The 12,769-nt window shown below is 37.6% G+C and overlaps 1 protein-coding gene across 1 annotated transcript; it reads left to right on the top strand.

The window, feature by feature from the left end:
- Positions 1 to 1,712: 1,712 nt before the first annotated feature.
- Positions 1,713 to 3,387, top strand: MPV17L (MPV17 mitochondrial membrane protein-like). Its single transcript, XM_009695321.1, has 3 exons — positions 1,713 to 1,781; positions 3,011 to 3,040; positions 3,208 to 3,387. The coding sequence occupies exons 1-3, from the start codon at positions 1,713 to 1,715 to the stop codon at positions 3,385 to 3,387; spliced, it is 279 nt and encodes a 92-aa protein (XP_009693623.1).
- The last annotated feature ends 9,382 nt before the right edge of the window (positions 3,388 to 12,769 follow it).

The following is a 12,769-nucleotide window of genomic DNA, read 5'->3' as shown; positions in this document are numbered from 1 at the left end:
CGGTGCTCCGCCCGGGCGCTGTGCCGCCTCGGAGCTTTAGATGAGGGGGTGCTGGAGCCCTACCTTGGGTTTGGGTGGGCCCGTAGCTTTTAATTAGTTACAAAGAATTAAAAGCACCTTACAAGGATTGTACCATCCATGTCTGCTTGAATTACTCTGCTCAGTTCTCAACAACAGCTGTCTCATTTCCAAAACACAACGAACTGTAAATGTCAGGAAACATTGTAGTTCAGCAAATAAAGTGTACCATCTTCTGCTGTGAGAGTATATAGAAATACAGCATACTACTAATGTATAATCTCAAAAGCTAACGAATAAGAAGAGACTTTAGAGAAGACTAGTATCTATTTCAAAAATAAACATGAGGGAATAAGAAAAATAATAGGTGAGGTTAGTGTAAAACAAGGCGGTCATATAATTTAAACTTCATGTGGAAGAAGAGCAAGATGGATAGTCTTTGTGCATTTTATGTATCTGCATTTTATGACCCCAACAGGGAAATCATTCAGTTTGTGATTGAAGAGAAATGAAGCAAAGGAAGAAGTCAAAACAGCAGATACTTACTCTCAAAATCCTATCTGCCTGTGTCAGAACATAAGCAGAGAATTGCCCAAGGACCAGAAGGGTTTGAAGGACCACAAAAGGGATGGTAAAAATCCCTAAATTGGGTAGCAGGATGATGTAATAGCAAAATAGTGTGTCAGTTAAGAGATACTGATAACCTCGTGGCATGTAAATGTCTAGAAAGATACCTGAGTTGGACTAAGCAACCTTGGGCCTCTGCTTACGCGCAAATGCGTAGCTTTTGATTTTAGATTGATTTGTTGAAAGCATGTTGTCTAATAACTTTGCTTAGTATTGGTCATGTCTTCCAGTTAAGGTGGGTGATCTTTGAAGAGCTGCTACATTGCTTAGAAAGATGTAGTCTTAATTTGACACCTGAAGATTCTCATCACATGAAATACCGTTTAAAGAGTTTATTATTTTGAACCCTTAAATGAAATTTCATGTCATGGGGATTAATTGAGTTAATTTATTTCCAGGTTGCATGTGTCTAATACGTAATTTCAAGTCATACCGCCTTTCTCTTGACCTTGGGTGTAACGATGGGAGCCTGTTGTGAGGTTGTGTTTTCCTAGAATCAAGAGGAGTTTGGATCAACTAGAATGTAAAATTTTGGAACTTGTTTTTGAAACTGTTCTGCTTGTCAATTCTAGAATTTGGATTTGGTGTAATTATTTGTGAAGGTAAAAAAATCATATGTTTATTATGGCTGAAATTAAAAAAAAAATAAAATTAGGTGCCCTTTTCCACTGACTTCAGTGGTCTGTCGGCACCTAAACTCCCTCAAGGATCTGAGCCGCTTCTGGGAATTCAACAACGTGCAGGATGCCTTATTCTCTCTCTCATGGGTGTAAAATGTACTTTGATCATATCTGTTCCACTGCCATACCACTGCTGAATTATGTGGCAGTGGAACAGATATGATATACCACCTATGCAGTACATTCTGGTTGATATAGATAGGAGATGAGGAGATACGATGTAGCACTATTAGGTAGTCAGAATGGTGTTTTTTCTTTGTAATGATGTCAGCTTTTCTTTCAAAGCTATTGTAATATATTTTGAGAAGAGTATGCCATATCATTGAAAAAAGTGAACATTTCGTTTTTGCTGTTTTTCTGATTGTTGTAAATATTTTGCCACTAGGTATGAGCATCCTTCAGAGGAAAGAGGACATCTTTTCAGACTGTAAAAAGAAGTTTTGGAATACATATAAGGTGAGGCAAGCAATTCGTTTATCTCCCAGCTAAGCAAAAAAAAAAATATTATTGGACAAAATACTTGAAATATTCCTTCCTCCAACAGCCTTTCTCTCACTCCATTATTTTATTATGTGTAGGAAGCTTTAAGTACCAGCAGTCATGTGACGTCAGGGTAGTCTGGAGCAGGCACTGCTGCCATATGGATGAAATGATGCCATTTTAAAAATGTACAATGTTTATATACATAACACTTTCACCCATCTCTGTTTGAATCAGAGCCCTACAATACAACACTGATTAAGATTGTACTACCTTTTATTTTAAGAAGTACCCACGCACCAGTGTTTAGTTAGTAATGTCGTTGACAACATGTACATGAACACCTGATAAAATCATCAATTATAGAGGTATCTTTTTTAGGAATCATTTTCAGCCTGTACTTTTCAATGACAGTCTTCTCACTTTCAGAAACACAATCTCTTGTTTTGAGAAGACTTTGGTATAAATAGCTGAGATTGGTTTGCATTTCTGCATACACCGGAAAAAATTATATGTGCTACCTCAGAGCTGAGCAAATGAAGAATTTTAAAGATTTCTCAGGTGCAAGAAGAATGATAGATTAGGAGAAAAATGTAATAGAAGGAGAAACTCTGACACAATGTGAATTTCTCTTCACACTGCAAACTATATAGGTAGGATAGAAAAGGATTATTTTTGTTTCTGTGGAGGATGATTCTAAAACAGTGCCCACTATATCCTATCAAAACATAAGGTTTCTATTGACCTTATGTTCTATGAGTAAATTACCCATTGATTTTTCAAAAAAAGCCTTACATGTATGAGTAACTAGAAGGAGCATTGCAAGTGTGAAATAAATAGTGTTCAGTGGTATTTTTCATTCATGGCTGAAACAAATGTTCACATATTTAAACATTTGTTCACCCATCTGGTAAATGTGCTTATCTATCTGGTGTCAGATCACTATGAAGACTTAACTGTGCTTAAGAGTTTTGTATTTAAAATGAGTTAGAATTATGTGTTCGAGAAACTCCTAGCATAGAGGCTGCTGAAGATGATTAGAAGTTTAATATTGCAACCTCTAAGTTAAGCAACTTAATTTACAATTGAACAGCTTTTATTAACTTTACTCAAATATGTTTCAGTCTTTGCTAAATGTGGTAAGAAAAAATGAAGCCTTGTGGTTGAAGTCCGTAAGAATAACAAATGATTCATTTTCATTTCAGACGGGACTGATGTACTGGCCTTTTGTGCAGGTGAGTTTTTAGAGTAACTCAGCAAGCCTTTCTTTCTCATAAAACCTGATCCGATGCATTCATAGTATATCTAACCCAGTGAGAAGTCAGTGGAGTTGTTGGGTGTGTAGGTGTAAGACCTAACAATGCATGGAGCACTAACTGAGCTCTCTCTCCTTCCAACACAGCTGTCAAACTTCATTTTGGTCCCTGTTTACCTGCGAACAGCTTATACTGGGCTCTGTGGCTTTGTCTGGGCTACCTTCATTTGCTTTTCCCAACAGAGTGGAGATGGCACAGCAAAGTCAGCATTTATGTGGCTCCAAAGAGAGAAGGTCAATGCAGATGAAGAATCGTCAGAGAAATAAGAACTTTAGTTCCGAACACATTTTAAATTGTTAAACTGATATGAAAGTCAGTAAACCGCAGGGCACCCTCATTGCTGTTTTTAAAACAAACAGTCATCTCAACATTTGCTGGTTAGTATAAGCAGTGGAACAGTTTGTCTTTGTGCCTGTTTATTTTTCATAGAAGAGGCCAATTGTATATTGGCATTTAATTATTTTCATGCTGCCAGCCCATCTCTTCTGGGAACAACTGACTTACAGGGCAATGTAAGCATTTACACATCATGTCAGACCACCTCACTGGGGAGAAATATTAACAGTAATTTAATTTTCAAGCAACTTGTAATTGCTAGAAGAAGGGGAGTATAACATTAAATCATCAGTTTTTGGACTTGACAATTGTTATCAGTGCAAGATTGCTTTTGCAGAACAAAATTTAATGGATTTCTTTTCTAAGAAGTGGCATTGAATCTGTTTTATTCAGAGAAAACAAAAGTGCTGTGTTTTGTAGGGACTGCTTTTCTACAGGGGCAAACTTGCTTTATTCTACATGAAAATCTATATAGCAAGTGAATTATTTCATAGAATATACAAACCTGAAATATGTTTGTACATCTTTTATCTTAACTGGGAGAATAAAGATAACTAACTTTGGTCAGAGTTCTTTGGGGTGGATGCTGCATATTGACATTTGGGGGAAGCATCAGTCATAAGCAGTTCCTGCATGATGGATCCTAACTAAATACTGCAGTGAGCTTTTGTTATATGTATCAACAGCTTCTTCCTTTGCCCCTCAAGGGTCAAAGTATTAAAGAGTACATGGGAGTCTTGACACCTTGACTCTTTTCTACTGTTTCATTATGTTGAAGATATAATTAAGATTTTGAAGAAAAAGAGCATAGGAAAGAAGGTAATGTGAATGCCAGAATCCATCTCAAAACAGTCCGGCTATATATATAAGGAACTTCCATTTCTTCTTCAAATGGCTTTTAAACATTCCTATTCATAAAAGACACAGAGGAGACTAGGGGAAGGTGAAAATTATAGAACTTCTTTGTCAACTGAGAATCAGGTCTGGATGCAGGTGTGCTCATTGGTGTTTTTTAAATGTGCATGTGTATCTCAGTACAGGAACTGTGCAAATCTCTGTGATTGCAGTAAGTTTAAATCAGGCCAGTAAAGGAGCTCTTGGTTTATTGGAATGGGATTTTATGCCTTGAATTTACTAAATTGTAAGCTTGAAACAATAGCTGATTTAACCCATCTTGATGATGATGTAAAGAGAAGACTCAACCCTCTTTGTTGCACTAATGATAAGCCACTTTGAGGAATGTCTGAATTCCTCGGTCTTGTCTAAATAGTAAACCAAAGCCTGCTTAGGCTATAAATATACATTCCTTTGGCCAGCAGCTGTACTACTTAATATATTGCTTATAATTATTTGTCACTGTGGGAGCCTAATGCTGCTTAGCTCAGACAAGGAAAGGGATCAGGCAAGCACTGCCCAATCTATTCCAGGTATAATCAACTTGTTTAGCATAACCCAGTGGTCAAGAGTGAGGCAAGGTACCCGTAACGGCTTTGACTACAGGACTACAGCAGATGGGAGGAGGGTAGACGGTGGGGGGACTGCTTCTACATTCTGTTTTGCTGGCAGGCAGGTGGAGGAGGTAGCTTCCCTCTCAGGATAGACAAATGACTGCACTTCCATCTTCAGCTGCACAGGCAGACCTGGAAGAGGACACCTGCCTACGATCTTAAGGTAGAATTCATTTTAGTTGCCTTTTGACATCTGTAGTATGGACATCTGCAGCTTGGCTATCAGTTTAAGCTCTGTTTACAATCAGTGGGGGGAAACAGGCAGTTTTAGACCTCTGGTTTAGGGTATGGTGAGTTGTGCACTCTGTCTATTTCTTTCCATCAATAAAAGAGAGTCTCAGATGACTGGCTGCTATGTAGATAGCTTAATTGTAGATGCTCATATTTAGTGAGTTGAATTCCCTTGCTTGGTGTCTATCTTACATGTCCCTGTGGGAGCAATTTAGTGGGTGTTGCTGTCTGAATCCCACCATGTAAATAGGGCAGTCCTGATGCTGGACATCCCAGTAGGAGTAGAAATCCACAGAGGAACTAACTGCATTTTATCTGTCTGTTACGCGAATAGATGTTTCAGACAGCTATAGTCGCTATATTGTTATTGTGCTTATAAAGTCCTCAGGATAAAGAAGTAATTTCAGTAGTGTTTTTTCTGTTGATATTTTTAGGATCAGAATAGTGGTTTAATGTCTGTTCTATTCAGTGAGGTTTAAAAGTTTCAGATAAGGTGTGCTTATTAAGTATTTGACTTTTTTTTACAGATGCTATTTATTTTTATTTCTGCTTGTGCCTTAAATGTTTAATGATTAGTAGTATTCACTTGGAGAAGGGAACTGGAAAATAGTGACGTCACAAGGAAAATGAAATAGTGAGAAGGGTTTGGTTTGCTGTAAGCAGTATGTGATGTTCTGCTACAACTTGGTGCAAAAAATATTTCTGCATGGGTATAGTTGGTAAAACTTAATGCCCAGGTGTAAACAAGAATGTAACAAGAATGTAAAACTATTCTCATGATCTGTGTAATGCTACTGCTTTTTGGAGTATTTAATGAATGGAAGATCCATCTTTTATTTTAAACGGCTTAAAAGCTTATACAAGCTGTGCTTTATTGCTGCATGCTTTTGTGCTGCTAGCTTTTTGCCTGGGAATTTGAGCTAAATCTTGCTTTCTCTTCAAGTCTCTCTGACTGTGGGCTTCAGAGTTTCTGTCCATATTTCTATTACTTGAAGTTTAGTTCTTTCCAGTAATGGAAGCCTGTAGCGCTTATACTCCAGTAAACTTTAAGTTCTGCATAATCCTTTCACTTCCTCTGTTTCTCATGTTAAGGTGCTTGACAGTTAAGTAACCCAAGTCCCTTTTCACATTAAAAGATCGTTTATTTTTTCTTTTAATTACGAGCACTGGTTGGTCTTACAGACATTTCAGATCCACATAATACAAAACAATGAAGCTGTGTTGGGACAAATTCTCAATGTGCATAAATTAATGCAACTTCTAAAGTTTTTCTGCCTCTGTCAGTTTAGTCTGAGGACTTAACCCCTTAGTTGTTAAAGATTTTATTATTTCTTGACAATTTTTTGGCTTAGAAGATTAATTTCACAGAATAACAGAATGGCTGAAGTTGGAAAGGACCTCTGGATGTCCAGCCCAGGTCATCTAGTCCAACCCTATTTGACACATACATAAAGTTTTGTTTGCTTCTTCTAGTCATTCAGTCATTTTTTAAGAGAAAGAAAAAAAAAAAAAGAAAAAAAAGATGCGAGAAACTTGTTCTAATGTCTCTCTACCACCCTTTCCAAAAAAGGGCTTTATGACTATTTCAAGGAATTGCACCGATCTTACTGCCAGCTGAACATGCAGATTTCCATAACCAGAAAAATGAACAGAATTATACATCATGTAGGTACTCAGGAAGGAGGAAACACACTGCCAATAGCTAACTTGGTGTGCATTCAGGTGACATTTTCATGTCATGGGTCCTCTCTAAGAACAAATGGGATGAGAAGACATTTATATCAGGTGCAGTTCCAGCTTCATGTTATTCTGGATAGTTGTGGAGATGCAGAGTCTGAATTTGATAAAATGAGAATTTCAAAATGTATTTTTCTACTGCAAATCTTTTATGCAAATGAACCTCCTGTGCTTACTAGTATGTGAAATACATCCTTCTAGGCTTGAAAAATTCACCAGAAGGCCTCTTTCTTTTTCACACCAGAAACAACCATCCGGTAACACAGCATAAAATAACCAGTTTCATACTGCAGTGAAGGTGAAACTGCCTGTAGTTTGTCACCATATCTGATATGTTAAGTTCTCTGTATAGCACAACCTTTGAAATCTATGCAGCCTCAGCCTTCTGATTCTCTACTGTAACTGCCAATGCTTTCTGCTCGTGCTGCTGCCTCTACTGCTAGTGCCAATCCAGTGAGATGTGCAAGAAATACTTGAATTTGACTAAAATAATGAATTTCGAGTTGACTGAAAAAGTCTGTGTTTTTGCAAAGGCTTAATAAACATTAAATGCTGTTCTTTGTCTCTCTCTGTCTTTAACTAGTGTGTGTATAAACAAAGCCAGGTCTTATGCAAAGTTCTTATGGGATCTTCATGGACCACATGCAGCAAGAAGCTCCATTTGATGTCATAGACCTTAGCACAGCAGCAGAGTAAAAGATAAGTGGGAATTATTCCCTCCCTTTAAAGGTTGGTTACATACATTAAATCATCTCCCACTTCTGAACAAATTTAGAAAAGAACTCTGATCTTCAAAACCTTATGCTGAAGCCAATGGACTTAATTTCTCTTTTATTAAAAAGAGGTAAAAATTTGATATAATTATCTGTTTATATAATTAATACATTTGCAGAAGGAACTGAGGAATTCAGGTAGGAAAAAATATAAAAAACTTTTAAAGAGAACAGAGGTTAGCAATGGGGTCCTTATTGAAGGACTATGCTCAGTGTAGTTCGTGTGGGATACTCTTGGGAAAGAAATGATTCAGATGATTTGAGGCTCAAGGGAGTAAAGTATTCCACAACTAGAAGAGAAACACCACCTCCATTCGCTGCTGTAACTTCTTGTATATTTAGAATGATGAGGAAGCTTTATGGAAAGGTTTCAAGTTGAAAAATTCTGTTTCATAGACTTCACGGCCAACAGGGACAAAAAAAGATTATTCAGTCTGAATCCTTGCAAAATGCAAAGCAAAGAATCTTTCCTGAATCAAACCAGTGATATTGAGTCTCATGCCGTCTTCTAGAATGGTATCCAAAGACTTCAAATAACGGAGGCTCTTCTGCATCCCTAAGAAATTATGTATTTTTATGAAATTTTATCACGTAAATCAATCTAGCCTTAACATTCTAATAAGATATTGTTGCTCTCTTTCTGACAAGATTTAAAGACTTGGTACAGCAGGCAAAGCCTTCTGTATGCATGTAGTGGTAAACTGTTAAAAGTTTTTGTTTATTCCTTGGATAAACTATAATAGGTTTAGCTGTATTAGCCCCATGCTAAATCGTTCTTCAGACTCTTTTGTGAACCCTTTTTTGCTTTGCAACCTCTGATTTGAAATGTAGAGAGTAAAGCTGTAAACATTAATCCCAGTGACTGTTTTGCATATGCCTCACATAGATTTTTTTTTCTACTTCTGCTTAATATTCCTGTGCTTAAGCAAAGACTGTATATGCTCCCTTAATTTCAAAGTTGCACTGAGAATTCACATTCAATTGCCAGTCCGTAATGATCAAAGTTACTGTAACCCATTTTAAACAGGAATGAAGAATTCAGATTACTTCTCTGTATGAGTGTTGCATATACTCAACGTCATCCACCCTAACAAACACTGCCTTCCCTTTTTTTCCAGTTTATTAATTTAATGTGGCAGTGCCCAAAAGTCTTGCACCGTGTATCCAGATAGAAAAACAGTCTTAATTGCAAAGAGTATAGCAAAATGCATCATTCACCTCCATGCAACGCCACTGACAATTACAGCTATTTGTGATGAGAGAAGTCTCAGTACCAGAAATGACTAATGAGGTGTGGAGTATGTTCGGAAAAGACATGATCAAGGACAGCTCTACTGTAGCAGCAGGTACATGAGAGAACTTCTGAAACTGAAGAATGGGCCTTTTTCTTTGCTATGTTCAGGGAAAGCCAGTCGTGAAGTGAGGCTGTAAAACAACTGGGGAAAAAGGACAGCAGGTCAGAGTCTGTGTGCACACTCATGGTTTTTGTAAGTGATGTAACGTGAGACACCTACACAAATGCTCCCCTCTACCAGGAGGAGACCTTAAATAATGGGATCTTGATGCAGTCACTCTTCTCCATTTTACACTGTCAAGACATTAAATCAAAGACAGACCAAGAGGGAGCATGAATATATAGCCTAGTAGGCAGTTCAGTCACCAGAGGTATAGGTGTTCCCAGTTCTGTTACTGTACTTTATCCAGTTACAACAGAAGTAAAATGCATAAGCACTCAGATGGCTGTGATAAATACAGTGTCTGGCCCATATGGACTCACAAACGATGCACACAAGGTTCTACACCACGTGAGAGCTTTTGTCTGTGGAGGAAGTGTCAGCTTCGCCCTGAATTGTGTGTTCTTTTATAGGGTATGATTTGGCAGCAGGGTAAATTAAGTTACAACATTCTTACCTGGAATCAGTATATAAGTAAGTATCTCACTCTGAGTAAGATGTGCACTTGGTGTGTGTGTATGTAAGAATAAACCTCCACACTATTACTTCTTTGATTTGTCAGGAAAGCAGCCTTCCTCTCATTGCACAAATATTTAGAAAAGAAAATACAAGCTTTTTGATGAGTTGTTCTTTTTGCACCTCTGGTCTCTTCCTTTGTCTTGTTCTGTGCTGCCCTGGAGAAATCTGCCTCTCAAAGCCTTGTTCCCTGTGGTATTCTTATCTTACCATTGCTTTTATCTCTCTGTGAAGTAAAAACCACCTTTACTTATCTACTACGGGTGTTCAGCTACTGTCATTTCATGCATCACATACTTTCACATCCAAAATGCAACAAGACTGTTAGCTGCAGCTGATTTGCCGTGATATGCCAGTGACACTGAAGGATTTTGCATTAGTTCAACATCTAGCTCAGGATGGTCATCATACAGTAATGAAGAATTAATGATGTGTTCGTAGTAATTACACCTGATATGATATGGCAATTACCTATACAGCATTTTGCTTACTGTTTTGGACCGGAAGTTGAAAAAATGATGGAATACAGGTTCTTTATCACTGAAGGCCAAATTTGGAGAGAAATTCAAGTCATAAAGAAACACTTTCAAAATTCAGGGCTGTGACATTATAGCTTCCTGTTCCATTGAAGGGGGTAGCAAAATGCTCCACGGAAGTGATGGGCATAGCTGTTAGGATGCAAGGGTAGTGGAGCACGTACGCTGCATAGGAACATGGATCAGCAAGACACTTGACACAGTCTTTTTGTGTGCCTCACAGCTCAGAAGCAGTTTTGAGTGCTCTGTGTAAGATCCAGACTTGTGTAGGTAAAATGGAGGCTTGCAGAAAGTCACCTTTACGTTTTGGACTAAGTGAAATGAGGAAAGGCTTAGGCCCTAACAGAGCTATGCTCGGGGATGCATGCTGCTGTGTTCGCAAATTTTGCATAGTATGTTTATTACTTTAAAACAGCCATGCCCACATACACACTGAAATATTATTTACCGTTTGCTGTGTTTGCAAGTCTCCTAAAAGGGCCCAGACCAATTTGTCTGAACACCTAAATTTACTGAACTCAAACATCTGTTTTTCTATGTAGCTATGGCCACCTGTCACTGATACAAAAGCCACCTGCACAATAATGACTCACCTGCACAACAGTCAGTCCAGTCATAGCACTGGAGTTGGCTCCAAATGCCAAAAATAAGACTCTTACATGGACAACTTCACTACCCGTGATATTAGTAACATATCTGACAGATGCTATAACAGCTTTTTCTGTAAAATTTGTACCTTAAAAGGAGAGTGAATGTAGAAAGTGTTTACTAAGACAAAAATAAAATGGGAAGAAAAAGAGCTTAGAGAAGTACGTTTCTGAAATCTGTGTTACAGTCAGAGCTACAGCCATTGGTCTGTGCGGATTGTTTCCATTCTTTCTACCAGACATATATGCCTGGTCTCTTCTGCTGCTGCATCTTCTGAATTTGTGCTGTGTTTTCTGACCTTCTATACTGAAAACTCCTGAGATAAATCTAAATAAGTGGAAAGTACTGTGCCAGCTTTAGTAGTCTCTATTACTCACCTCCCAGGAACGTTTGCAAATAGGCTGAGTACAGGCACAGACACGATTGTCAAACACAGACACTTAAAAACTTGGCATAGCTGAGCATAGACCATTGATTTATCAATTCACTTTCACCCAAACTGTATTTTAAAATGGGCAAATGTTCAAAAAGCTATGTCCAGCTCTGTCTTGATTTGAGATAGAAAAGCAATTAAGTACTCCTCCTCCTTAGAGTTCTCTAAATATTTGCTAGATCAGACTCAACTTTACAGGGTAGATCTCCAAATTTGGATAAGAGATAGGCAGGCAGATGCTGTAGCTCCAGTGCTGCCAGTTAACATTTATTGCACACAAGTCAATTGATAAGCAGCAATATGCAGAGATTTTAAAAAATAGAAAATTTCCATAGAAAAACAGTTTCTAGGACATGAAGTACTTTAGTATAGTTCAACGCAGGCTCTGTGAAGCATGTCATATCTAACACATAATTAGTGGCATACCATTCACTAAAATTTGCCGTGAAATGCTCATCTTCTGCTTCCATAGCTCTACTAGAAATTCAGCTTTGGAGAAACAGTAAGTTGAATATATAGTCAATTTTTTTCTGAGTGCATGTTTATGAAACAGTTAATGACGCATAGAAAGCAGCACTACATTCATACAATATTTCACATGGAAACATTATTAAAAAAGAAAAAAATCAGATGACATTTAATAGGTGTTTGGGTAGAAATACTTATGAACACTCAAATATTTGGATCACTGTCATACCTCAGACTCATGACATTAAATTCAAGGCATCTCATTTGCCTTTTGACAAGCTCATTAGAATACCTTGCTTGCCTGCAATACACATTGTTTTTAAGCTATAGATGCACTTTTCTACCCTGATAGAGATGTAGCATAACTGTGGAAAAGGACCAACATCCTAGTTACCTTTCTGCAACTATTGTGAATTATTTATGAAATCATTTGAGCCTAAAAAATATTTTTAAAGGGATGGTTAATATATAGAAAGGCTGTCATTCTAAATAAGTAAGTATAAAAAGGGCATTAACTGAACATGAGCTAGGATTCAGAAAAAAGGGAACAATATAATAAGTACATGCATTGGTTTATCAGTCCGGGCCCTCATTCTGCACAAGTTGTGCAACAGCAGCTCCTCTTTCAAGTGCAGAATGGCAGAGCCCAGGCTTCTGAGAGCTTTCATGCCAGCATGAAATTGAAGGTGGAAGCTTACAGCAAGAAAGTACTTTCTATATCAAGGATCTTCCTGTAATTTTTATCTATCCCATTCCCCTCTTTTTAATTAGATCATATTTAGTTATGACTCTTTGAAAAGCAAATGAGATTTACTTTGGTCTACTACAGATCTTTTAGGGAGAGAGATAACACAAATGTGCAAGAAATATACTTAGAATGCCGCAGACTTTATTTTCTGTGATAACTTGAATTCATAATACAGTAAGATCCCATTTACTGAGACAAGCTCATACTGTGTTATGAGACAGGCTAGGGATAGTAACACATTAGAACCATTTCCCCTTGCT

Source organism: Cariama cristata, unplaced genomic scaffold (assembly GCF_000690535.1).
Source record: "Cariama cristata isolate BGI_N322 unplaced genomic scaffold, ASM69053v1 scaffold30502, whole genome shotgun sequence".
Lineage (NCBI taxonomy): Eukaryota > Metazoa > Chordata > Aves > Cariamiformes > Cariamidae > Cariama > Cariama cristata.
The sequence above is the reverse complement of the archived record's forward strand: the minus strand, read 5'-3'. Positions and strand labels throughout refer to the sequence as shown.